We start from the raw sequence: 26,821 nt of genomic DNA, 5'->3' as shown, positions 1-26,821 counted from the left end.
CTGGCTGCTCGCCGCCGCCACGGACGCGCGCGGCGAGCTGCTCGACACCGCCGCCATCAACATACACGTGCCGCACAGGTGATGCACGCGCTCTGCTGGCTCTACTGTCTAGGAGGCGGCGGAGACGGGGGCAGGCCGGCGAGCAGGGCTCCGTGCTGTTCCTGTGCTACTGCCTGTCGCACGACCAGCGCTGGCTGCTCGCCGCCGCCACGGACGCGCGCGGCGAGCTGCTCGACACCGCCGCCATCAACATACACGTGCCGCACAGGTGATGCACGCGCTCTGCTGGCTCTACTGTCTAGGAGGCGGCGGAGACGGGGGCAGGCCGGCGAGCAGGGCTCCGTGCTGTTCCTGTGCTACTGCCTGTCGCACGACCAGCGCTGGCTGCTCGCCGCCGCCACGGACGCGCGCGGCGAGCTGCTCGACACCGCCGCCATCAACATACACGTGCCGCACAGGTGATGCACGCGCTCTGCTGGCTCTACTGTCTAGGAGGCGGCGGAGACGGGGGCAGGCCGGCGAGCAGGGCTCCGTGCTGTTCCTGTGCTACTGCCTGTCGCACGACCAGCGCTGGCTGCTCGCCGCCGCCACGGACGCGCGCGGCGAGCTGCTCGACACCGCCGCCATCAACATACACGTGCCGCACAGGTGATGCACGCGCTCTGCTGGCTCTACTGTCTAGGAGGCGGCGGAGACGGGGGCAGGCCGGCGAGCAGGGCTCCGTGCTGTTCCTGTGCTACTGCCTGTCGCACGACCAGCGCTGGCTGCTCGCCGCCGCCACGGACGCGCGCGGCGAGCTGCTCGACACCGCCGCCATCAACATACACGTGCCGCACAGGTGATGCACGCGCTCTGCTGGCTCTACTGCCTTGCCTGGACCACTCTCCAGACTTCTCCTCTCACTCGAGCGTGCGTTAATAGTTATTTGTGTCACAAGGGAGCAAAATGGTGTATTTACAGCGAGGGCGTACATTGAATCCGTAATGTAGCGAAGGATTCTACAATAGAAGAGAAATGAGGGATTCAAGTGTTAACGCCCAAGATGAAAATAATTTTGCTCCCGAGTGGCTCATACAACTTTTCACACCAAGCATTAAGAAACTTGAAAAAAACAAATTCTAAATATTATTAAAGAACAACCAGCATAGAAAATGGCGTGGCTTTACAATACTCAACTTAAAAAAATGGCATTTGCAATAAAACACATAGAAAAGCCTTGAGCAGAAAAGTTGCACTTTGCTCCCTCTCATCAGGGAGGAAGTTTTTTTTTCAGAAGGAAAGGTGTGAAAAAATTCTTTCGTGCCATATTTGTCATACCATCACTGACGTCACACAACTGTAAATTGAAAGATTATCCACATAAACTGACGGTTTGGACAGCGGAGAAAAGTTAGTGTTGACGGCTGATGGTTTTTGTTAATGGTGGAGTTGAAATCAGTTAATGAATCAGGTGTGAATATTGTTAACCGTTCAATGATGTTAATTGAGCAATTTTGCGCCACAGATCCCGGCGGAGACGGATGGCGCCGGCGCGGCGCTGCGGGCTGACGAAACTGATGGACTGGGCGCTGGGCGTGATGAGCCAGGCCGCGCAGCCCTGGCGGCTCGTCGTCGGCCGGCTCGGCCGCATCGGGCACGGCGAGCTCAAGGGTGAGCGGGCTTCCTCACCACCTGTCATCATTCCAGCCTATATACGTCACATTGTTGGACACAGGGCCCCTCTCAGAACCAGCTATCCAGTGGCGCACATTAGGTCAATTCCAATACCGACAGGCAACGCTGGTTTGACCCGCAGCTACACGCCGCCAGCTCAAGGCGCCATTGATCCTATGCACATCTCTGGCTATACTTATACCTAACTTTTATTTGAGAAGACTAGACAGTGGATTTTTGAAGCGTAAGACCGCTTTCAAATTAAGCCACAGACTTTCTAGCGCCCTAATGCGAAAGCCACTTTAAACTGAAGCTCAATGTGTGTTACGTGCCTACGACCTTAGCGACGATACGGACGGACAGCATCTAAACCCACCTGTAAAATGGTGCTTGGAAAAAAAAGAAAAACCGTTGTTCGTGATATTTCAGGTTTGAAAAAAGAAGAGAAAAACGGAAATGGACACAAATATCAAACAGAAGTCTCAATTCAGTTTGCATCAACATCAGTTTGCTTGTTTTCATGGAGTTCAAGTGCACTTTTGACGTTAAGTGTCACATGGATCGCATGACACGAACTTCGAGTTTCGTAGTAGCCCTGCTGTTCGTCACATCGAAGTACGCGTCTCACGTTATAAATTGAAATGTCCCCCAGGTTGGAGCTGGCTCCTGTCCCGCAAGAACCTGGTCCGCGCGTCCAGCATGCTCCGCGAGATCTGCGGCAGCTGCTCGGTGCTGTACCCGGCGGGCGCGCCGTGCATCCTGTCGGCGTGCCTCGTGTCCACGGAGCCCGACCCCTGCCTGCGGCTCATGGCCGACCGCTTCACGCCCGACGAGCGCTTCTCGCAGGCCTCCATACAGAGCCATCTGCACACGCCCCGGGACGTCACCGCCACGCATATACTCGTGTTCCCTACGTCTGCCACCACGCAGGTAACATCACGCTACTGTTATGGTTTTGTATTGATCAGTTGTCCAGTTCACTGGGGGAGTTTAGCATCCTGATGAACATCCAAAAAAAGGTGTTTCGAATTATTTATACCTTTCTGTAGCCCAACATTCTGCATCAGATGGTATAAATAACTCTGAAGTTTTTTTTTTTAGATACCGCCTTATGCTTCAAAAGGGCAGTAGTATTATGTCTACCTATTATTTGTGAGAGCGTGTTTCTGTTGATGGCGAACGTGAACGAATTAACTGTTATAACCGTTGTTATCGTGTTGCAGTCTAACCAGATGCCGTTCGAGCAGCCGATGGCGAACGGCGAGGCGGACGACATGATGTTCCTCGGCGTGGACATGAACGACGAGGACATGGGCGAGGACAACATGACGGACCTGCTGATGACGGACATGTTCAACAACATGTGGCCGCAGGGCTCCCCGCGCGCCTCGCCGCGCCGCCACGACGACGACGAGCCCGCGCGCCCGCAGCCCGTGCACAGCGCAGCGCCCATAGACAACACGCAGGTGACTAGTGACTACAGACAGACGGCTAGTTCAACGTCAACTGAATCGAAGTGCCGATGCCGCTCTACAAACGGACCGTTCAATTCCATGTTCTAAATTGTATACTTTTAAGCGCGCAATTCTTGTGTATGTATTTATTTATTTCGGGGATCTCGGATACCGCTGTTAAGGAATAGTCTATCTAGCTTGGTGTTATTTCTGGGAAAAGGCGTGTTTTTGAATTTTAGCCCGGGCGAAGCTCGGTCGCCCAAGTACTGTTAATTTTATTTGGTCAAATTTGCTCCGGTAAAAGTTGGTCGCCAACATTTTTCCAGTACGTCGCTGTGTGCATTCAAGTAAATCAAATGATTTGGACTGGTTAGTCGAGACTACTCTCGGTCTCTTGCGTGTTGCGCCTGATCTGGTCGGTTACAGTAGCCAATTGTGACTTTTTTTAATTCTTAATATTATGAAAGGTTTTTTTATTATTATATAAAAACAGGCTTTCGTTTGTCCAAAATGACGCCTGGTAAAAATGTGAACTAAGATAGAGTAGGTATTGTAAGGTGACTATTTTGTGTGTCAGGAGCAAGTGGGCACGGTGCTGCAGCAGCCTTTGGCGCTGGGCTACCTGGTGTCGACGGCGCCGCTGGGCGCGATGCCGGCCTGGTGGTGGGCGGGCTGCGCGCACCTGCGCGACGCGTGCCCCGCCTTCCTCAAGACCGCGCTGCTGCTGCACGCCGGCCACGTGCAGGCCGCCGACGACTACACCAGCCTCACGCAGCGACACCACCACACGCACCCGCTAGACTCCACCACCACCACCGACGTGCTCAGGTATACAAGCACACACACACACACACACGCACATACGCCACCCTGCATCACCCAACACAACACAGCGTCAACGTACCTAGCCTGGTCTAGCCAGTAATAAACAAAAATTTTACGTGACACAGTTACCAAAGAGCTGTTCTGGTTGCGCTTTTGCCGTCTTTCACTTGCGCGTCTTCACACTTGTTTTATGTATTCACAGATACGTGCTAGAAGGCTACAACGCGCTGTCGTGGCTCGCTCTAGACGGAGAGACCCACGACCGACGCTCCTGCCTGCCGCTCCACGTGCAAGTGCTGATGCAGCTGTACCACACCGCCGCCGCGCTCGGGTAGACACGCCGGCTACACGAGAGACACTAGCCACCTTAGCTACATAAGCTACATTAGCTACACTAGCCAACGTGCGCGACCGGACGACCCTCTAGTCTGACCACTGGAAACTTACGCTGGCGCCATTTTAACTGTTCACACGGAATAGAGGTTGGAAAGGGCTACTACAGAATACTCATTTATTAACCTAAAACAAAGTCCACTCTGAGGTTACTCTTACTCGCTAATAGTGCATGCCAAGCTGCGTTGGCTTGAAGAACAAAAACTGCACTCCAGTAAAAATCGGATATGAGGGCCTCTCCAACCTCCTGTTCCGTGATTTAACCAAATGAACGACCTCGCTCACTAGTATCGAAGTCAATATTAGAGTAATTAATAATTATGATAATAAGAGGCCAGTGGCACTGGAGACGTACCGGACCTACGTAAGCCCTCGTTGTCGTCATCACGTAGCGGCGCGGCCTTATTTATTCGAGACGGTTAGATAAAACGAATACACTAATTTATTACCTAGTTAAATTCAGATAGGACTTTTTCTATAATTATGATAATGCTATATTTGCTGGCGACACACCGGGGCTCGGATAAATTTATAAAGGCAGTTTAAGAATAGAATTCTAGACGACAAGTACTTAGGTAAATTATACGTTAGGGTAGGGTCAGTCGCCACCCACAGCGCTGAAGTACCACCGGCATGCGGATTGATACGTAAGTTAGAACATTCGATTGTAAGAAACGTTATGATTATGGGATAGATGTTAACATCGGTTGGCAAAATTTCTGTGCGTGATAACGATTCCATTTACATATTTAATCAGGATTTATACATTTTACAAAACTAGCATGCGATAATTATACAATCAAAACACAGTACAAATGATTCAATCGTTATTGATCACAGAAACCGAATGGTGTATTCTCAGATCTTTATTATGGGTAGCATAGGAATGTATTTGTGATTCAGCGCTTGAATTGTTACTTAGTGGTGATAGGAACATCTCGTTAATTAACGCTTCCTTCCCTGAGCGTCTGCTGCGCTTTCCTTTAATTAAACTGTCAGATATAATAGTATCTAAAAGATGCACCCACATATGAGGTGAATCAGGCGATTTATTGAGAGCTAAAGAAGCTCTGCAATTGAGCATAGCGTAACTATAAAAACACCAATTTTATTTGTACATTTTATCAAAACATTTTATAGCAAATATACGCGTAGCCTTTATACAGTCAATAGTGAGAAATAGATGACACAGACGATTTGCTTCAATGGGGCACAGGATGCGCCGTTGGGGCAATGAAACCTCAAAGCCTGTGTAGACCCACTGTTTTGAGATCGATATACGCACAATCATAAGCGTCTTAAACAATTTTGTATAAAATTTAACTTATTTAGAAAGGAGCCAAAAAATGTAGATCGTTAATTTATTTATAATGCGATTATGTCAGCGATACGTACCTAATAGTTGAGAATAATTCACAAGGGCATTTCATACAAGTTGTGACTTTAAAATACTTGCTTAATAATTTAAATTTAATCTCAATTTGCACGTAGAGGTTGAATTTAAACTGTTATTCAGAAGTAAATGCTAAAAACTTCCTGTCAGGATAAACTTCCGTCAGTCTTTCACTGGAATCATTCTTCCTTGATTAATTTACGATGGTTGTCACGAAACATTTTAATAGTTCTTAATATAGTAATCAATTTTACAGAGATGACTCATTATGATTATTTGACAATATTTTACTAACGCAACTTTATAATTTCCGAGGCAGAATTTTGCCTAGATGAGGGTAGTTCACTACATTGACAGGTGTCACTATATATTTGACTTCCCGTTTAAAATAAAAAATAAACACTTACCTTTTTATTGATATGTATAAAGATTTTGAATGACTTCCTCGTCCGGACCCTTGCCTTCCACATTGGTTTGTGTGAGCGTCTACAGCGGACTAGTCGCTGGTCGGCGTCACGCGTGTGACACCTGACGCCATGTCACAAGTTATGTATTTATTACGGTTGTAATGTCATTATTACCTGCGTTGCGTTGTTGTGCTATATGTATAATGTAATATATTTTTTATTTTACGTTATTTTATTAAACCGGTATGAATTACCAAAGGAGTAGATAGATACGTGTAGTGTTCTAGATATTTTTTTACCACTTTTATTTTATCCACGGACTGTCTCTTCGCAGGGTTCCAATGTGTATTATATTTTAAAGTAAAGGCAATCTTAATTTATTACTCTGATATTATTTTTATATGGACTTTTTATTTGAAAATAAATTTGTATTCAGTAGATTTTTAGCAACTCTATTCGCTCGGCTGGGCCTCGTTGCGTAGACCTGTTTAGGGGCAATTATATTAGACGAATTGACCACAGACTTAGGTATGAGTGATCGACTCATGCAGTTTTATACGAGGGAACAAAAAGCTCAAATAGGTTCACGCCGCCGCGCCGGCCGCGCCAGGCGGCTGCGATACATTCTAAAATAAACAGAATTGCTAATAATAATGTCTTATGATGAGAAATAAATAACCTCCGATTGAAACCTAATTAGCGACACCAATAGTTTAACGGTTAGAATAATAGCGATAAAGAGAGCCCCCTAGATAACGTTCGAAGTAGCATTTGTATAATTTTAGACATTGTCGTTTTATAAAAGTATAATTGGAGTCCACGGAATTAACAGTCATGTTGGTTCACCGAATCTCCGACAGTTTGGTAGTTATATGAAATTTTCTATTTTAATATATATTAAAGCTTAAGTGTAGCGACATTTGCTGTGAATTGTAAATACGAGGCGCGCGATGTTGGAGCGTGTGATTAACTCTACCTACTCATTTTTTTATGTTGATTTTTTATCATTTTATCCTATCGCCTGTGGACCGTCGAGTGACTGAAAACGTTAGGAATCTTTTGCTATTGTTTCGTAAAAAACTGAAATCAAATGAATTCATAACAATCTTGAATTTATTTTTTGTTGTTTAGTACCTAATTAATTATTGATGTTTTCGTCTTAAAGTATTGCCAGTCGCGTTTCGCAGACGTGCAGCTGGGCCGAGCGAGAGGGACGTAGCCAAGGCCCTCGTATCTCTCGCTTGGCGCGGCGCACGCGGGCGGGCGACCGCCGGGCTAACTGAATTACGCCTAGTTGAATATGAAATGTTTTAAATGTGTTACAGCATTTGAGAATATTTAATGATGTTGTATATAGTTTATATTTTGTTTTGTAAAACATTTTGTACATAGCGCGGGGTAGTCGACGCCGTTGATTATTGCCCGCTGCGCCGGGACGGCCGTCTTAGAGGAACCACTCTTAATATTATGTACAGTTGTTGAGCGAGATTTGTAGTTGAATGTATTATTTTTAGGAATTTTGTTTTCGATCTTTTTTGTTATTGTCGATTGTCAATTTATTTAGGGAAATGGGATTGTACTGTACATAGAGCTCACCATTTTGTCATATACTAGTGTAAGCGTAAAATCTGATGATTGGTGTGGAAATAAAATTTTCTGAATGGAGCAATCATTAGAACATCGTAAAACAAAATTAGCGTAATTCTTGATATTAATATAACTTTATAAATAACTGTGAAAATAGGTAATAATAATTATGAATAAAATATTACATATTTAAATAGCATTGTTTTATTTGTCAAGTGTGTCAAGTGTCGTCTACATTAAATTTTAAAAGTATTAAATAATTTGTTGTTATCTTTCTTATACACGACATTATTCTCTCTTACAGTGAAATATATCCTAAGTCTGACAAATAGTTTCTTTACATAATCTAGGGGAAAACATTTACACGGCATCTCGAACTCGAAGCTAGCGATTTTCTTCAGAATCTGGTGCCCGATACTGCTTATTTTGATGTCCTGCTTGCAATAGTCTCTGAATCGTTTCTCTAAGATCATTATAAACGATATGAAGTTCCGAGGGGGGGTAAGTTTACAGTTTCTGATGTCAAGCGGAGCGCTGCTGCGATAGGGCGCCACATATAGCCTGCTCTCAGGCGACTGACTCAGATACTCCTTGAACTTGTCGCATGAGTGGTAGTCGATGCATTTTAGGTAGAGATACCTACAAACAGTATCAATTCTCTTTTTCTCCGGTAATGCCAACCTGTAATCAGTAGTTCCTACACTGATCAACTGATTTGCAGACTTTCCCACTGATAGCAAAGACTGTGCTCTAAACCCTTCCTGTACTACTGCATTTTTCCCTCTACAGTCCCCACGAGGTTTTTTCAACATATTGTAAACAAAGCATCTAGCGAAGCAGCTTCTAAATTGCCTGCTTGAACAGCCCTTCTTGCTTCTACTTTTTGCTTTTTCGAAAAACTTGTTCAGAGAATATTGGCTCAGCCGGCTGGTAAGCAAACTTTTTGCCCCAACATTTTTCAAGCCTTTAAATAAATTCATAATGGACATAATTGATATTTGAATACAGTCAATAAATCGCATATTCTTTATCTCCAATCCATCAGCTCTTCTGACTACTTTCAAATTGGAAAACAAGGCTAGCATTTCTTTCAGGAATGAGTTCTGAGATTTCTTGTCTGAATAAGCTTTTTTGAATGGTGACATGGACATACGAGTTTTAGAATTCAAAATTGAGATCAAATTACTAAACTTCACAGTGAATTCTGCATTATCACAGCTTTCTGAGATTCCAGCAGCAAGAAAGTTGCAATTTTTCATGTAACCCTTTACTGAATTTTGCAGTTGTGTTGTGTCATAAATATAGTAAATTATTTTGTCATTGATATAGAAATAAGGTTTTGCGGGAGTGACTCTTTGAGATTCCGACATGTAAAGCAGTTCTGTCTTTGGGTCGGACACAAATGCTCTGACATCTAAGCCAATGTCAATAAGCAATGTTATGGTTTCTTCAACCCAAATTGATATGTCTGGAGAATTTTCATGCCTTGAAATGAATGCATGGGCTACAGGTTGTGTCCACTTCTCAACAATACCCTGTACCATGAATACCAGGGCATATTTTGCTGGTTCCATCTTTTGCACTCCATCAATTTCGTGAAAACCTTCAACTTTATCAGCTTTAATATTGTAGTACAGTTTAGGATTCAGTAGCATGGTGCTAATGGAAACACTGCAGATTCTTTCACTTTGAGACATATTGTCAACTTTAATTTTGAAAACATTAATCAAGCTATTATCAAATTTTGTATTCTTTGGTATAAAAAGCTTTTTTATCACACCTATATCTGGTAGACCCATCATGCCCTTTAACCAACTGTAAGCATTTGCTCCAGAGAAATACAAGTTCAAAGCAAACATGTGAAATTTGTAGTTATCAAGATTATTTTGCTTGGAATTTGTTTGCCACTTCACAAGCTGCAGCATGCCTTTGGGCAGATTTTTGGAACAGGATTGTAGAAAATATTCATTTGTTTCAGTTTGATCTAGTTTTCGTTTTTTAGCTCTTTTCAATGAGTCTTCAGTTGCTTGGGGTGGGGTCTGTGTTTCTTTACTAACTTTCATTACACTTTCACAGTACTGGGATAAATCTGAAAACGTGGACAGCTCAGGGCTAGCAAATTGCGGGCAATGAGGATTCTCTCCACCCTCAATATCAATCTTCTCAGTCTTTATTTTGTCTGCAGCGATAATATCCTCAGTAATTGGTTCAATAGTTACTTGTACCTCTGCTATCATACTTAATGTTCCTGTTTCTCTATCATCATTATCAAGATCAGTGTTATTCATTTTTGGTTTATTTTTTTTCGGTTTGCTCTTTTTCATTCTAGTTACACATTTAATTTTGTCAGAATCAAGTATTTTTTGAACAGTTAAGTTCTGTTCTGATTTTTCTAACTCACTCAAATTAAGAAGAGCTTTGTTTACAGGCAGCAGAGAGGGAACGGCATCTTTTGTTAAACATTTTCGCGTCTTATTTGGACCATTAGATTTTTTAACATAGTTGTCCTGAAAATGATATTCACAAATTCTGTGGTTGCTTCTAGATCTGTTGTCCTCAAGCTTTTCCAATAAATCCATACGATTAATTGCTTCAAGCCATTCGTATCTCCTGAAATAAACAGAAATAAGTGAACTTCAACTTGACATATTCTTTATTGTAATATCTAAGGAATAACATAGCATTCATGAATTTCATTGCCTTTGTTTACATGCATATCGCATACAGAAGTGGTAAACGTGAGAATTTATTTACCTATTCGTGTCTCCTGGGTAACTGAAGAAAGAAAGGTTTTTATTTACAACAGAACATTGCTTACATACAGTACATATTTTACCAACCATAACTAGTATAAGCAACTAAATTTTAACGTTGTACAGCAAAGCACACTATAATATAACATAAACTAAAAGAACACATAATTCTTTGTTCTTCATTTATACAAAATCCGCTTCGCTTGTAAACGTCAAAAACATAGGATAGGATAACCACTCCACGGGATCCATAGAATACTTATGCATCCCTTCTGCCACTATGCAGTATGGGTTAAGCTGCTTATGCCTTTCCCGGAAGAAATAAATAAATTAAAAAAAAAAGTGTCAATGTCATGTCAGTCAGTCAGCCTGCCTTGCTTGTTTGCATGCCTACTTGCCTCTTGCCTGGCCAGCCAGCCTGCTTCCCCAAAACTCGCGTTAGTACACTGGAACGATACTAGATTATTTATTTTGCTACTGAAAAATAAACGAAAATTGAGCAAAAAGTTCCATTCAAACTAACCCATATGACCTATAATAACAACATGTTTGTTAACGCCTGACTTCCCTAGCGGCGTTCGTGTGCGTAAAAGCGTATCACACTTTCCTTTTTACGCGAGGAATACGTGAAAATGAAGATAAACGAGAAGAATCTGTCCGCATTCGCGTCGTCGGCGACGCCGGTGGACCGGGAGGGCTGGTTGGACATGCGAGGCGAGGTCAAGAGCTACCAGCGCCGTTGGTTCACGCTCAAAGGAAACCTGCTCTTTTACTTCGATAAAAAATGCGACAAGGAGCCCGCTGGAGTCATCGTGCTCGAAGGGTGTACTATAGGTAAAAACTACTTCAGTAATGTTGAAAATAAAACTTAGTCCAGTATATTCTTACCTGTTAGGAGTTTATTTTCTTTGTCATTGAACCAATAGTGCTTGATTTCGTTGACGATAGATTACGGTAGAGCCACCTTTTTTCGTCCTTGATGACTTCTCTCAACCTGTGTAATATTTGCCGACCCTCTATTCATACTTGTTTATTTGTAATGTGTATTTTTGTCATTTTTATAAACTGGCCAGCAGTGGCCTATAAAAGCTACATGTGCAAAACACAGAATCCAATCCAAAATCTAATCATGAGCCATAAGCCCTCTTTTATGAAATAATGTCAGACTTGAGAAGATTTTTTGTTGTCAATTGTTGACTCTTGGAGCAGACATCTGACGCCATTTGCGTTATAACTCAAAGCATGAAAAATATTTAAAAAAAATATTATTATTTATTATTAACTGTTGAAGAGTTCCATCCTGCGAAGATGATCCTGGCTGGACTACCAGGATGTCACTACTAGATTATTGTATTGCCACACGATTTACATAAGTATGCCAAATTTCAACTCAATCCAACTACTGGAAGTTGGTTGAATTTAACTTGCAAGATTTGACTACAGACAGACAGACAGACAATGGGACAGGTGAAAGTAAATAAAAGCTTGTAAAAATGAACAAAGATTTTTTCTTTTGTAACAGCTTGTTAAGAATATTTCTATTTTCAGAACTCACAGAAGAAGAAGAAGCATACAGTTTTAAGATAGTGTTCCAGTGTGAGGGAGGCCGGACATTCTACCTCTGCACCAACTCGCAGGCCTCCATGGAGGCATGGATGAAGGCTCTGGCCTGCGCCAGCTATGACTACATGAAGCTCATGGTAGCCGAGCTGCAGAGACAGCTGGATGAGGCTGAAGGTAGGGCATTTCAAAAATCTAAATAATAATACAAGCAACCCCAGGCACCATTTCCTTGGCAACTGCATTTTGAAACAGTAGAACAGTTTGCCTGAGACAGTGATCAGTGCACCTTCAGTGAATTCTTTTAAAAACAGACTTGATAGATAAGTACTTTGTAGACAATTAAATTAAATTAATGTCAAGTGTCCCATTAATATTTATTTATTTTAAATATTAATTAAACAAAAAAAACTACAATTATGTTATTAAAAATGTGTAGTGTATAATCAATCAAATGCACTTGGTTATGTTCTGTATGACAGTTTCCAAAACCGCACTTACTATTATCCACTAATAAATCAACTAGGTTGCAGAGGTTGATGCATCAATTGCCAGTTACTGAACTATCAGCACTGGCATATGCGGCTTGAACGCGTGTGTTAGGTGTATTGCACCAAGCATATTTACCGATATAGCTTTTTTTTTTAAACCATTATTCAATCTTATTTTGAATACAGTGACCGTAGACTAGTGTTAAATTAATAGTTGTTGTTGTGTCAGCCGAGGCAGCGGCGGAGGCGTGTGCGCCGGCGCCGGAACCGCGCGCGCCGCCGCGCGGGCAGCGCCACAACCCGTTCAACCGCGCCGCCGCCGCCGACGCGGAGCCCAAGGCCGTGCCCGGCAGCCGCCACCGTCAGTACCAATACAGATACCATTTTTTTTTATCTATTTTTAATGAAGCTTAACTGTTAATACTTCTTAGGGTTGACAACCTTATCAAGAAATTAATGATTTTTGATGCAAAATTTAAAATTTTGTTTGGCTGATTTTTCTTGGTGGTAAATATCGGAGTCTCTTTAAAATGTCCAATACAGATAATAACAACCAGTTTACTAGTTCAAGCGTTTTCATAAAGGCAATAGTTATACATAACTTTATTTAATTTAGGCGATAAAAAGCACTTATGTATTAAAAAAAAATTACCACGGTCAAATAATTCTATAAGGACAGTCCGATCACCAGGCAACCGCGGAACCCTACCATAGCAGGTAAATTTAATTCATTTAATGAATGACGTGAATGTTACAATGACCAGGTTTCGCGGCAGCCCAGAAATCGAACTGATTGACCATATATCAGTTATATTCCAAGCTAAATTGTAAAAACCAATTAATCAAAATATTGAAATTACAAGACTCGAGCTTTTTATTCTCCTTTATAATTTATTTAGCAAATCGTTATTGTTTCTCAGATAAGGAAGCCCTCCGTCCGGACCTGCCCCGCAAGAAAGTCCCGTTCCGCGACATCCACACCGCCTTCGGCCGCAAGATCCTCGCGCACCGCAGCGAGTGGCGCGCTCAGCTGGCCAAACAGAAGGCCAACGAAGCGGAGATAAAGGTTCCGGATACACCGCTCATACAGCTCTAGGGCACCAGATCAGTGCTTTGTCCGTTTGCAGTCTCATCATCACTAGGCTGGAGAGCTTGAGATATAAGCTTACAGCCTTATTCATAAAAAGTTAGAGCCTCCTTGAAGGCTCCTTGAAGGCCCGATGCTAAAAAACGTGATTCATAAGCGTCTGTTAGCGCTAATCAGTCGATCAAGACTCTGCTAAAGTTAGAGGACCGTAGACCCTCCTTTATCTCCCTGCTAAGTCACAAAATGGCCGCCACAAGTTTGAACAGCTGACTTTGACAAGAGCAAAAAACCATACCGAAGATATTTTTAGTGAAGGGTGAAGTTACGCAAAGATTAAAAAAAAACCAGGAAAAATTATTTTCAGGAATTTGTATTTAAAAACCCTCTAAATTAGGTATTTATTACTGCTACTTTACTAACAATAAATATGAAAAAAAAAAATTAGGATGATTAACATAATTACGGCTTTTTGCACTTAAACATAAATATTTATAATATGAAATTATATCTAAAGTTTTAACTTGGGACGCACCCAGTTGAGAAAACAAGATAAATACGATCTTTTCGGACGAAATACGATGGCAAAACTTTCACTATATCCGTATACCTAGTGCCATCCACGAAGACGCGCGATTTTGTTAAAATTAGACATTAATGTCGTTGTAATAAGAACCATGGCACGCGTAATCATGATTGACTCTACCTATAATATAGTTTGTTAGTTTGCAGTTCTACTGACTTCTCGCTCATTGTCGCGGCGATCGACTTAGTAAGGGCGCGGCCACATGAAATCGCTCGACGCTCGTTTCCAGTGTCAAATCTGGTCACGTGACATATAGCGATAAAGCTGAAAATGTTGCTTTATCGCTGAGAAAAAAAACCTCTTCAATTTCGGCAAAAATTTTAATTCACTCCAATTTCTTTTATTTGTACCACTGCCACGACTGCTACTAAATGAGATTTAGAAATCAGCTTCCAAGGCAAGATCATTCCTGCAAGAAGCCATCATGTCGCTGCTGCTCGACGCGGCGACTTGACGCTACTTTTTCGAGTCGCGGGAAATTCAAAATCACCTTCAAAATGGGGTCACGTGACCAGAGTTATTGCTGCGACGAGCGACTGCATGTGGCCGCGCCTTAATGAGGGTTTATTGACAAACGAAATATGGTTAAATGGCTTTAGTATCCAGAGCCCCGTTTGAAATTACTAGACAGTAACTGTGCTCTCTCATTGAGACATAAAAGTCAGTGTCATTCGTCAAGTATTCGAATTGCTCAGGATATACGCCAGTAACATTAGACAGTATTAAAATTATGATAGTGGTGCTGTTGGCATCCTGAATGGATCCTGTTAACTCTCATACTGTTCTTCAGTTTGAGGAGATTTTATGACCTAAGGAGGTAACATCTGATTCAATTTACACAAGTTTTTTCCAATGTGATTGATCATAATGTATTGTTAAATAATTATTTAATTATCTAGCTGCTAGATATTATTATCAGATTTATATGTATGCAGTTGAATATTCCAGCTGCTTTTTATTTTTACGATTAGAATATTATTATATAATTGATGTCAATACTCGAGGTACATTTTAACACTAAAATGTTTTTTTAGAGCCAGTTAGTGAGCCTGTGTCTAAAAATATTACCGTCTAGCATTTTTTAACCTTCGGGAAGAAGATTGTAAATAAAAATAGGTTTGACACAATGTTTGACCGCTTTACTGACTTCTTTTCTGATGTGAGACTTGACAAAAATACAGGTAGGTATTGGAAATATTCTAAGAATTAACTTTCGACACAATAGTATTAGTTAGATAGATTAGTATTGCAATTTGTATTTAATGTGCAATTAATTCTTAAAGTGTTTCGTTTATCATTGGGGATCACTTAAATATTGAACATTGTGTATTATAGTTATTTAAAACGGCCCTGTGCTTGTGGTTTTAGTGCTTAAATTAAATGTGTATATTTTTTCGACATTTGTACGATAAGTTTTTGGTGTTGTGACCTGTGTTTTGACTAGGGTTACCATTTTCAATAATTTATTGAATCAGGCGTTACTTTGCGGAGGTCCATATCAATGAACTAAAATAATTCCAACAACTAGTAACTGGTGGTCTAACAACTGGTAGCATGGTGTACGGTTGTGTCACTCTGGTTTTTTTTTTTTTATTCGACTGGATGGCAAACGAGCAAGTGGGTCTCCTGATGGTAAGAGATCACCACCACCCATAGACACCTGCAACATCAGGGGGATTGCAGATGCGTTGCCAACCTAGAGGCCTAAGATGGGATACCTCTAGTGCCAGTAATTTCACCGGCTGTCTTACTCTCCACGCCGAAACACAACAGTGCAAGCACTGCTGCTTCACGGCAGAATTAGCGAGCAAGATGGTGGTAGCAATCCGGGCGGACCTTGCACAAGGTCCTACCACCTGCAAAACCTGGTTGAGTTCGAAACGCGTCAGTGTAGTGTGGTGGTGGTGATAGATGGGTTTGTGTGATTTGTGTGTGTTCTTACAGTGTGGAGGTGGAGGAACTGCATAAGCTTAGCTATCTTAAGGTCGCGGGTGAGCAAGGAAATTATTTTAGTTCATTACCATTTTCACTCGAAAAGTCCTGACTGAACCTAAGTAACGTTCGGAATTTTGGCATTACAAGTGCAAACCACGAGTGACAGCGAATGAGAGGCTGCATATCCCCCAAACAAAAAAAAAGTATTTTTATAGCATAGCACCACCTAGTAATCTAAATATTATTGTAAACATTACGCAGTCAATATTTAGCGCAGAAGAAAATGCGATTGAAAATTGAACTTATACCGATTTTTTTGAAACGCCATTCTTATCTTGAAATCCAAACCTTTATAACGCCGTTATATGTAAAGGTAGTTTAAATTGTTCTTCCGTACGATAACACACATTATCAAACTTTAATTTAAAAAGTAAATAAGAAATAGTCAAATACCTTATTTTTGAAACGTACTCGTGATAATTTTTTGTCATGTTATTTTAGTTTCAGAGCTTTGATCTTTAGTGAACTGCAGGCATATCCGGACAAGTCAGAACTTATGGTAATCCGTGTCTTGGTACATTACTAATGGGGCACTACACTTCGTGTTTGATTATTCTCCAGCATCCACTTTTCTCGCTCACACTGTAACTGGACCCGAAGTGTAGCGCCAGCATTAAATTTTATAAATTATTTTCCCTTGCCGAGGAAGTATTAAAACGCTTGTTAATTAGTTCCTATATTTGGTGTAAATAGATATTTAAAATAAATGAAACAACAATTTGTATTAAGTAGTTTTATTTAAAAATCTTTGTTATGTAAACCAACACTTTACAACGTCAACTAAGACAGGGAGAGGCGTAACGTGACGTAAACGTAAATTAATTTATCGGCCCCGACGGCCCCTTAGCCGACAAGCGTTATTACAATGCAATCAATAGTTTTGGTATTCCATTTCTTTATATAATTTAATGAAACTAGATAACATTGAGCAATACGATACATAGACAAGGCCTCTTAACCTCTTTTTTTGACCTTCCTTCTTTCACTTTGTTTTCAACTTTCGCTCTCCCATAAACAAGACGCCGACTCAAACGGACCGTTTCAAGTTAAGGTGACACTATACACAACAATGTGAACAATCAAACGCAAGTGGAAGACAGTTTCAAAATGCCCAGCTCGGAAAAACATGGTAACAAAGTTTACACACAACACAGGTTAAGTTTAGGGATAAACCGAAAATGTCAAACTTTAACGCTCTAAAACAACTTGTTAATGTGTAAAAACAATAATATGCCTCTATAAATATAATATAAGCAATGTAAACGTGCCTACAGACGGCTCAAACTCCAATACATATATCTCCCACATCCGCTTATAACGCAAAACGCTAAACTATGTATAAATCTACAAAAAATAAACAAGGGCACAAAACTACTCTGAAAACACAGTGGAGCGCTGCTGCGTAAAAAAACTGAAGTTATAAGTTAATTTATAAGCAATACATGATGCACCGGCGTCCCGCTGTGCCTTCCCGCCCGAAGTAAAAATGTCATAAATAAAGAAATATTTGGTAACAATTCCTTAAAGATTAATATGGACAGAGAAACTGTGCACGAAAACAAATGGTTACAAAAGAGAAAAGGACGTTAGTATTTACATAAAGTTATACATTTTTACAACATCACTAACCAATCTACTAACACTAGCTTATAAATAACGAAACAGAACGAAAGGTATAAATCAGTCATTCACCCAGAATGGTTAATAAAAGTTAAGAAACGTAGATACAAAAGGGGAGAAATGAATAGGATATACACCTAAAGTTAATTAAAACTAAGTAACCACTACTAACAAACTTATATACATTTCGTGTGGTGGGTGGGAGTTAAAATCTGGCCACTTTTTAAAGAGAAAATTATATTTGGTCAAAACAATAAACTATAGCTAAATGTCGGGTCACTACATATGCCAGTACATATGCCAGTACATATGCTAGTTAATGATACGTGAATATGGTCATAAATATGCGCAACTGTATTTCTACAGTCACTTTGAACTAAGTTTAAAAGTGGATTGTTATCTTACACATACAATCTGGTAGAGGTTATTCAATATGATATTTGAATATACTGTCATGAAACACTCATAAATAATGTTAATAACGCTATATGATCATGTAATACTTAATACATGTATGTATTGTAGTACTAATTAATTGCTCTTACGTATGGGGGTACAGTTGCAGCAATCAGTGAAGCCGATCATTTCTGATTTCAAATTTATATCAAAGGGCAATGAGGGTTCCTTTGACAGGCTAGTGGCGCTAATATCGTGAGCTCCTTTGACAACTTTGACATTTGTTACACGTCTGATATTGGTTTATAACTAAATGAGCCAATCACAAGTAAGACTGTAACGTCAATGTCCATGATACTAACGCCATCTAGCGATATTTCACTAATCATAATGCCCTCATATCGGAATTCTCCACCGATTTCGGCAACAATATTTAAAAGTAAGCAAAGTGGCCAGGTGCTAGCATGGTGGGTGACGTATAACAAATCTCTCACACGAAAACACACCTAACATCTGACTGGTGTGTTTTACGCGTAACATGAGGTCTCTACTGAAATTTCGAAGTTCGTATCGTACCGTCTCTTTCACTTTCATGTTAAATACTATTAGCGTGAGCGGGACGGCAGGATACGAAGTTGGAATTTCGATCTGAGGCCTGTTAGCACAGTCGCATCATTCTGGTTCTCTCGTCGACTGGTGTTTGGCTCGACGAGGGAAGGGAGCGTGCTAGAGTTCGAAGCGCTTCTTCCGCTCGGCCACCATTCCGACGAGCGGGGCGACGGGCGTGCGCTCGCGCAGGGAACATCGCCGTGCTGTCAGTTCTGCAAACAGATTTACACACAAATGTTTAATGTGCTTCAAAGTATTTTAAGACTATTTGTAACATGCAATGACGACCGCATAGTCCAGTGCTCTGCAAAGTTCACTTCGTCAACAATTGCTACATTTATTTCATACACTCCTGGTACACTAGCGCCATTTTGGAAGGATTTGGAACTGTTATTTACAGATTTTCCCCTCTACTTCTACCATCTTTTTTTTATTATTGTTTGTATTATTTTACTTTATATTTTATTTTACCCGCGCGACTTTTTCGAACTTCTTATATCACATAGAATTTTGTCACCTATCGACGAAGATGATTGAAAATGGAGACCAGTAGGTACCTGAACGGGCGACAGCTGCAGGTTTCTGGTGCTCTCTGTCTTCGCAAACTGAATCTTGGCGGGGCGGGTCGGCCGCGCCGCTTCCAACAGTGGGCTCGCTCGCGACGGCTTCCCCTGCGGCGCGAGAACGGTCAACGGAGCTCTAGGGGACTACGTGTTTGGTCTGCACTGTAGAGCCAGATTTGCGAGAAAATATGCGTGTTTGTGACTTCATTCGGCTAACCAGATGGAATAAGTTTTTGTTGAATTTTTAATACAAGTTTTTTTGCTGACTGTAGGTACTTTTTGTTGACTTTGCTTGCATTGTCTTCTAACTTACATATTATTGTATAGGTATACCAAATTTCAAGTCAATCCGACCAGTTTTGAGTCAACAACAATATAGCAAACAGCGCGTTAAATAAAAGCTTGTAAAAATTAAAAATATCTTCGGCTGGTGTAATTTACTAAAAAAATATGTTTTTGTTTGTGTAGAATATAACTTTCTCATTAAAAACATTCATTTATGTATTGAAAAATCATAGATCATGTCATGACGTCCAAAATCGGCCACAATCCTGCCTAATCAATCTTAGGATGGGATATGGTAACCTTAGGCTCGCCTCGAACGACCTTATACGTTAGCTTTTACCCTATTTTGTTGGGTTAAATCCATATTTAAGTGTGAAGAGTAGGTACGCATATTTCCTCGTACATCTTCCTGAGACTAAATGAGACACAAAACAACGTAGCCTATCATATTACGATCATAGGAACAAAATTTAAAAATTATCAAACGAAATAATTGTAAATTAAAAAGCACACGTGTACTAGATCAGTATGTGCGCTATCTACGTTCCACATTAAAAAAAGTTGTTATTTTATAGGCAGCAAAAGCAAATTATAACGAATGTTAAATTATGGATATGTTCATTATAAATGCAATTTTAATGTCTGAGATATCGTGCAAAAATTAAAGTTAAAGTAATCATAGCTTACAGATCTGTTCACTCACGAAGGAGTGCTCCTCCACATTTTATAACTGTACTTGTAAACGTATCCGTACGACAAGTCTATGTGTGCGTAGCTCGAACGTGTCCTCAGTCGCAAGAGTACCGTCAGTTACGCACACTAAGACAACGTGTAATCGTAAGTACGAGGTTTACTTTATTAGCTGTGGGCGCTCCTTCGTGAGTGAACAGATCTGTATCATTCACTCCGCAAAATAAAGAAGTAAGGAAATAGCAAATATTTACATACAAATTATAAACCGTTACCACAACAGTTTACCTTTCTGCCTGTGTTTTGACTTTCTGTAGGTGCGGCAACGTAACTGGACAACTTATGTTTTCGAATGTTAGATCCATTATCAATTAATGGGATTGTGGGGTTTGTTGGTTGTAAGGGTGTATTACAATATGTACAAGTCTATCGGTAGGTCAAACAGTATGGCGGCACTTGAATGTCGACATTGATAAATACCCCTCCTTCGGGCAGTAGGGTAAAAATAAATACTACATTATTTCGATTCTCTAGCTAGTGGGAGGGGTGGGGGACCGCAGACCCCCAAGCCCTCCCTTGGCAACGCCTTTGGTCCTGGGCATATCTCCTGAATCACCCAGTATTTATGACCTCGACTGTACCGTACAATTGCAGAGTAGAACCTCCCATTAAAATATGTAGTTTTAAAAAAAAAAAAAAACTTTTTTAGAGCTTTAGCAAATATTTAGTTTTCCAATGGCGTTCCGTTGCCAAAAAAGGTCGAGAGACTTTGATGAATCCGTTTTTTTTTACTATAGTTAGTACGTTTGTGTGTCAGTTACGCCGCCGCATGAAGCTCCGTACCTGCGCTCCGCTGCCAGCCGCCGGCGAGCTGCCTCGGGGGCGCCCGCAGCGCCTCCCGCCCATGCTGTTAGTGCCCAACCAACCAAATGTACTATACTAACGATACATTGTATTGCGGAGCGAACTGAACCATAGACGCCGTCGTTTTGTACAAGCGAATATATTTACAAAATGTCGAAGCTTATTTGTCCAAGGGCGGATCTAGGGGGAAGGTCATGCATGAGGGTTATAACATTTGTAGCTGTACGTAGTTCAATTCGCTCGATACTTATAGAATGAAGGGCAACTGAATATTTTGAAATATCTGTAGGTATTATACATAAAAAAGTGTGCTGAGAAGTCAGATTTTACACCGGAAAAATATTAGGGTATTTGATACGATTTTAACCAACAAGTTGAAGAAGGTTTTAATAAAAAAACTATTCAATTTTATTTCGGATCTCAGAGTTCAATCATAATTTTATATAGACAATGAAGCCTCTGATTATCATGCGAAATATATAAAACTGTATCAATTTGGGTGTATCAAATACCCTCAAGAACTTTAATCAATCCATTTGTATAGAAATGTAATGAGATAAGGTACATTTTGCATGACGGTTATTTGATGGCAGTGCGATATCATGCAAGCGGTGCGCTCTATGCTTTGTGGGCTAGTCTATGAAAGCGTAAAAGCCTGGCGGAATAAGCTTGTGCTGTGGCTGTGGGCTGCAGACGAGACAACGCAAGACTATCTCTTTCTTTTGTAATAATTTAGTGAAGTTTTGTGGGATTAATTTGGTTTCATCTGACTAAATCCGAAGATGTTATACCACGTTATAATAATAATAACATATATTTTGAGTGCTTGGGCAAGTTTAACTAAACACTAAGTTTTTCAAGTTATTTTGAATATTACATTTTTATTAGGCTATAGCCGTTACCCGCGACTCCGTCCGCGCAAAATTGGTTTATCGATATCCCGCGGGAACTATGCAATTTTCCGGGATAAAAACAACCCTATGTCCTTCTCCGGGATTCAAACTATCTGTATACCGATTTTCATCTAAATCGGTCCCGTGGTTTAGACGTGATGAAGTAACAAACAAACAGACTTACAAACTTCCGCATTTATAATATTAGTAGGATTGGATACGATTTTCGGTTCGCCAGTTTGGGTTGTGCTCTTCTTGTGGATTTACGCCCCATACGTGTCCTACCAAATGGACCACCGAGGAATCCGACCAATCAACCGAAAATCTTAATACACGTCATCTTCTATGAAAAATTCTGGCCTTACTCAACCACTTGGATCAAAGGACGAACGGCCCAACTGATTCGGCTGCTTTTGTTGTTATTGTAAGAAAACGTTAGGCTTTGAAAGAAAAAAAATAATGAACAAAAATTTGATAAGAGGGTAAGTAGGTAATAATCAAGTATATGTTAGCGATATCTTGCGTTGTCTATACCTAATGTCTAACCTTAGAGACTTTCACTCCCTTATTGGTGTTTACAATGTTACTGAGCTATCACTGTTTCCACCAATAAGAAGCTGGATAGTCACTGCATTAATATAATAATGTTAACTAAAGTGAAGTGCTTATATACTGCGGTTTTATAATTTAATTAAAGCATTGACTTACCGCTCCTGAGTCTTCGATCAGCTGCGGTAAAGCGTAAGATTCACCGTTTTTCATGTCATTGCTTTCCGATACTATATGCGCGCGCAGATGTTTATTCCTGAAAGCACGTTGAAACAATACTGAGTTTACATCCGGTTATTATAATAGATCTAATAGGGTATTTGTCATTAGGTAACCAATAATTTCTGACACAGTACTATTAAAAAACACTTAATTTCAACCCAGAAACTAAATTAATTTCAAGCGATAGTAAAATAAGAGTTATAGTTACTTTGAAAATTGCTTTGAAATAAATAAATAGTCATAAAGATCACTTAGATAAATTACCAATTTTGAGGTAGGAACGAGCTCTTTAAAAAGTAGTAAGAGTAATTCAACCCTAATTCATATAATGAATAATTTACATATATTTTATAATTTGATTTAATTTATATGATTTCGATACTGTTCCGTTCGTCGGTACAGTTTAAAAAAATCTTACTAAACTCACACATACGATGCGATAAACGGTACCGGCCGAACGGTGTAGTGCATTCCGTAGCGTCTGTGGGCCCTATTATTGACTTTTGTAAAGTCAGGAATAAATTTTAATTGGTTTTTGGGTTCCGTAGTCAACTAGGAACCCTTATAGTTTCGCCAAGAAAATTTGAAAAAAAAAACAGTATGATAGTAAATATATCTAATTTACAACGAAAATTAAAGCGGGCAAGATTGCTTGAGAATTATCAGTAGTTGAAGAGTAAGTAGCAGCCTAAGGTATAAAATCTACCTAAACTTGGAAGATTCCGTACACAATACGAAATCCTTAGAAAAATATAATTTGATTTTTTCGTAATGGCTACGAAACCCTATCCTGGGCGTGTCCGACACGCTCTTGGTCGGTTTTTTTTTCTTGTGTTAGTTTGTTTGTCAGTATTACCTGGCGTCGAGCTGCATGATGTGGTTGTGTGCGTGTTGCAGCTGCGCGGTGGCTGCGGCGAGGCGGTCCTCGAGCGCGGCCGACTCCACGCACTTCACAGAATACTTCTCGCTGAGGGACAGGATCTCGCGCTTGATCTCCTCCATCTCTTGCCTGGTGACAACAATTACGAGTTGCTAGACAGATTCTCAAGGATCGATAACGCCCCTTGCGGGTGTTGAAGGCTTTCAGGGGGTAATAGGAAAATAAATCAAGGGGACGCCATACTAATTAGTAGAGGCGCAACCAACGTGGCGGCGCTGCTCTTCCAGTAATGTAGAATGCACGCATCCATGCTGGTTGCGCCGCTAAAATAAATTGCGTAAATGTTGCGTAAATATGCGAGCACCAGGTGTGATGTTGGTGGCGGCGACTGATTGCACTGGCATAGTATCCCGGTGAGATATAGCCCTGAAGATTAACTAATATTAAAGGTACTGACTGGTGCCGCGTGCTGAGCTGGCTGAGGTCTCCGTGCTGTCCCCTGGTGAGGAAATCCGCCTTGAACTTGTCGACCTCCCTGCGCACTTCGTTCTCGTGTGCCTTGCGCATCGCGTCGAGAGCTGCCAGCGTCGCACGCGTCTCCTCCGCTAGTGCTTGCTCTTTGTCTAGTCTGAAAGTATCATTGGTATTATTTGATTTTAGAGTTTTACGAAATAATATTATTATAATAATATAATTTATTAATGCATAGTCTGACTCTCCCTTATTCATTTTGCTAAGTGTTTCGCAACGTACAAGCGAAAATAGAAAGTGATGGTAAAATACAACTTTCAATAAGAGGAACAGAGAAAGATATTTTGTTTTCTATTTCGTTTTTGCGGCTGCCCTTGTGGCAATCACTACTATGGTTAACCCTACATATTAGACGTACTTACCTCTCTGTGTGTACCCCTTACGGGGACACGTTAATGTCAATTCCATTTGGATACTTGTTTTGAGATATTTTTTGTATTTTGTTTGAAATTTGCCACATTTGTCAGACTGAGCCAAAACGCAATTTAGGTACGACGGTTTTGTAAATTTCTAATAATAAAAGACTAATGGGTCAGTTTTCACAAAAAATTGTATGGAACATGAACTTTATTTTCTCGTAGGTACTTAATTATTGCTTGTTATGATTGTTAGATACCTATAACTTAAATATTGCTAAACCTGTGGAAACTAGGCATATCCCGGAACCTGTATCTTCTCTCACCTGAGCTGCTCCCTCTCGGCGCGATGTTTATCTTCCATCTCTCTCACGATGCGCCGGTGGGAGCTCTCCATAGCCAGCAGTCCCTTTTCGCAGAGCGCGCGCAGCTGCTCGATCTCCTGCTGGTAACGTGCTCGTAACCCCTCGCCGTGGGCATCCGGCGGCACGGCGTTCTGAAACAAATGGAGTGGCGGAGCGGTGTGTTAGCACGGTTGTGAATAGAGAAGAGTAAGAATCGAAGTAATAGTAGAAGATTATAAGGCGGCAAGGTTTTAGAATGAATTTATTATTATTGCTAAATTAAGAAAGTAAAGAACTTTACTGTATTTGTTTAGTTTGGTTGAGGCAAGAGGCGAAAATAATTTATTATTTTAGGTTGAAAACTAGTTTGAAACTAAATATGCACGTTATCGTAAAAAAAAAATAAGATCAATTCCTTCGTCATCACAATCATCAATCATGTCAGTTGATCATAGTTTACTGCAAAGCAGGTGTTTGGATGATCTTCACAACGGCTGGTATGAGCCCGTGGCTCATATTTTATCTTGATTTCGCTCATCCACTATCGAACGCGGGGTTCTTCCAAAGAATGTCATAATGTCCGTTCCAGTTCCACTTCCACCCGCATCCATCTGTCACCGAGACGCCCCCTTTGTCTGCCAGTACTTGTGGTTTCTTTAATCTATAGAGAAAAAAAGGTGTACTTACTTGGCTACTGACCTGGTAAGCGGCCCGCAAGCTTTCCAGCTGCGCCGAGTACTCTGAGTCGAGCGCGGTGAGCCGGCGCTGCAGCGTGCGCGCGCGTTCCCTGAGCGCGGCCCGCTCCCGCTCGTGCTGCGCCAGCATGGCCGCTCGCGCGCGCCGCGCCGCCGCCAGCGCCCCCGCGCCGCGCGCCCGCTCCGCTTGCAGCCTGCCACCACACGCCACATCACTAGCCGTCCAGAACGAGAGCGTTACGAAGGGTTAATCACGAAATGAAAATTGGAAGCGAATTAGTCACAAACAGAAGGATGATTTGAGAGTTCGAGCTGATTGAGGAAAGAACGGTAACTACTTGGTGCTAGTTTCATTTTGTGAAGCAAGGCAAGAGAAGAAAACAACTGTGAACGAGCACTCGTGCCTCGTCTCGTTTCGTAGCGCTTGATTCGGGAGTAGTTTTTGGGCACGAGTCAAAGCATCACCTCATTTTCCATTTTCCATTCCTCATTTTCCATCGGCCGTCATGCCAGATACGAGACGACGCACGAGATGAGATATGAAATCTCGTAAGAGTGTGAATGTATTAGAAGTGAAAGTGATCGAAAAAAGGACGCTTATTACGAGGGTGCTCATGTGAAAAGTAATGTTAGGTTGGGAAGTCTCACCTGTCGAGGGCGTCCTGCAGCTGCTTACAGTGCTGGCACGGGACCAGCGCCTGCACCGCCTCGAGCCGGCGGCGCAGCGCGTCGAGGCGGTCCGCCACGCCGGGAGCCTCGTCGGGCCCCTCCCCGGGCGCCTCACCCGCGCCCAGCTGCCGCGCCACCGCCGCCGCCGCCGCCTCCGCTCGCTCGAGGCTCTCGCCGATCTTCGTCAAGTCTTCACTGTTACCCGAACAGTCACTGGAGAAGAGCGCTCGGCACTCGGTCGAGAAGTGCTGGAAGAGGTAGACGAACTCCGCCTCCTGCGTCGGGTCCTCGTCGAGCGCGGCGACCGCGGCGGCGGGCGGCGGGGAGGCGGGCGGCGCCGACGCGCGGTACGAGCCCTCCAGCACGGCCACGCGCGCGTCCACCAGCGCCTTGTGCGCCAGCACCTCGGCCAGCTGCTGCAGCCGCGCGCCGCCCCGCCCCGCGCCCGCCCCGCCGCGCGCCGCGCCGCCCGCG

At 41.8% G+C, this 26,821-nt stretch overlaps 3 protein-coding genes across 3 annotated transcripts in view; 2 read left to right on the top strand and 1 right to left on the bottom strand.

Moving 5' to 3' along the window:
- The window catches only part of skd (mediator complex subunit skuld), a 72,663-nt gene extending 64,757 nt beyond the window's left edge, over positions 1-7,906 (top strand). The window contains 5 exon segments of the mRNA XM_074087293.1: positions 1,505-1,650; positions 2,306-2,583; positions 2,877-3,119; positions 3,685-3,935; positions 4,135-7,906. Coding sequence (XP_073943394.1) covers positions 1,505-1,650; positions 2,306-2,583; positions 2,877-3,119; positions 3,685-3,935; positions 4,135-4,267 — 1,051 coding nt within the window. The 3' untranslated portion in view covers positions 4,268-7,906.
- A 2,918-nt stretch (positions 7,907-10,824) lies between these two features.
- LOC141427918 (sesquipedalian-1-like) lies at positions 10,825-15,630 on the top strand. Its single transcript, XM_074087525.1, has 4 exons — positions 10,825-11,299; positions 12,014-12,202; positions 12,746-12,877; positions 13,437-15,630. The coding sequence occupies exons 1-4, from the start codon at positions 11,098-11,100 to the stop codon at positions 13,610-13,612; spliced, it is 699 nt and encodes a 232-aa protein (XP_073943626.1). The 5' UTR covers positions 10,825-11,097; the 3' UTR covers positions 13,613-15,630.
- Positions 15,631-16,899: 1,269 nt separating this feature from the next.
- Positions 16,900-26,821, bottom strand: part of osp (myosin phosphatase Rho interacting protein outspread) — a 463,581-nt gene continuing 453,659 nt past the window's right edge. The window contains 9 exon segments of the mRNA XM_074087517.1: positions 16,900-19,018; positions 19,364-19,477; positions 21,188-21,251; positions 22,810-22,906; positions 23,729-23,881; positions 24,210-24,380; positions 24,966-25,135; positions 25,683-25,872; positions 26,327-26,820. Of these exon segments, the coding sequence (XP_073943618.1) occupies positions 18,924-19,018; positions 19,364-19,477; positions 21,188-21,251; positions 22,810-22,906; positions 23,729-23,881; positions 24,210-24,380; positions 24,966-25,135; positions 25,683-25,872; positions 26,327-26,820 (1,548 nt within the window). The 3' untranslated portion in view covers positions 16,900-18,923.

The sequence above is a fragment of the Choristoneura fumiferana genome, chromosome 5 (assembly GCF_025370935.1).
Source record: "Choristoneura fumiferana chromosome 5, NRCan_CFum_1, whole genome shotgun sequence".
Lineage (NCBI taxonomy): Eukaryota > Metazoa > Arthropoda > Insecta > Lepidoptera > Tortricidae > Choristoneura > Choristoneura fumiferana.
Note: the sequence above shows the minus strand (reverse complement) of the source record. Positions and strands in the feature narration are given on the sequence as shown.

Excerpts from the sequence above, each read along its gene's own strand:
- LOC141427918 (XM_074087525.1), top strand. The coding sequence starts at position 11,098 with ATGAAGATAAACGAGAAGAATCTGTCCGCATTCGCGTCGTCGGCGACG. Across the intron at positions 11,300-12,013 it reads GCTCGAAGGGTGTACTATAG|AACTCACAGAAGAAGAAGAA; the intron begins GTAAAAACTACT and ends TTCTATTTTCAG. Across the intron at positions 12,878-13,436 it reads CGTGCCCGGCAGCCGCCACC|ATAAGGAAGCCCTCCGTCCG; the intron begins GTCAGTACCAAT and ends ATTGTTTCTCAG.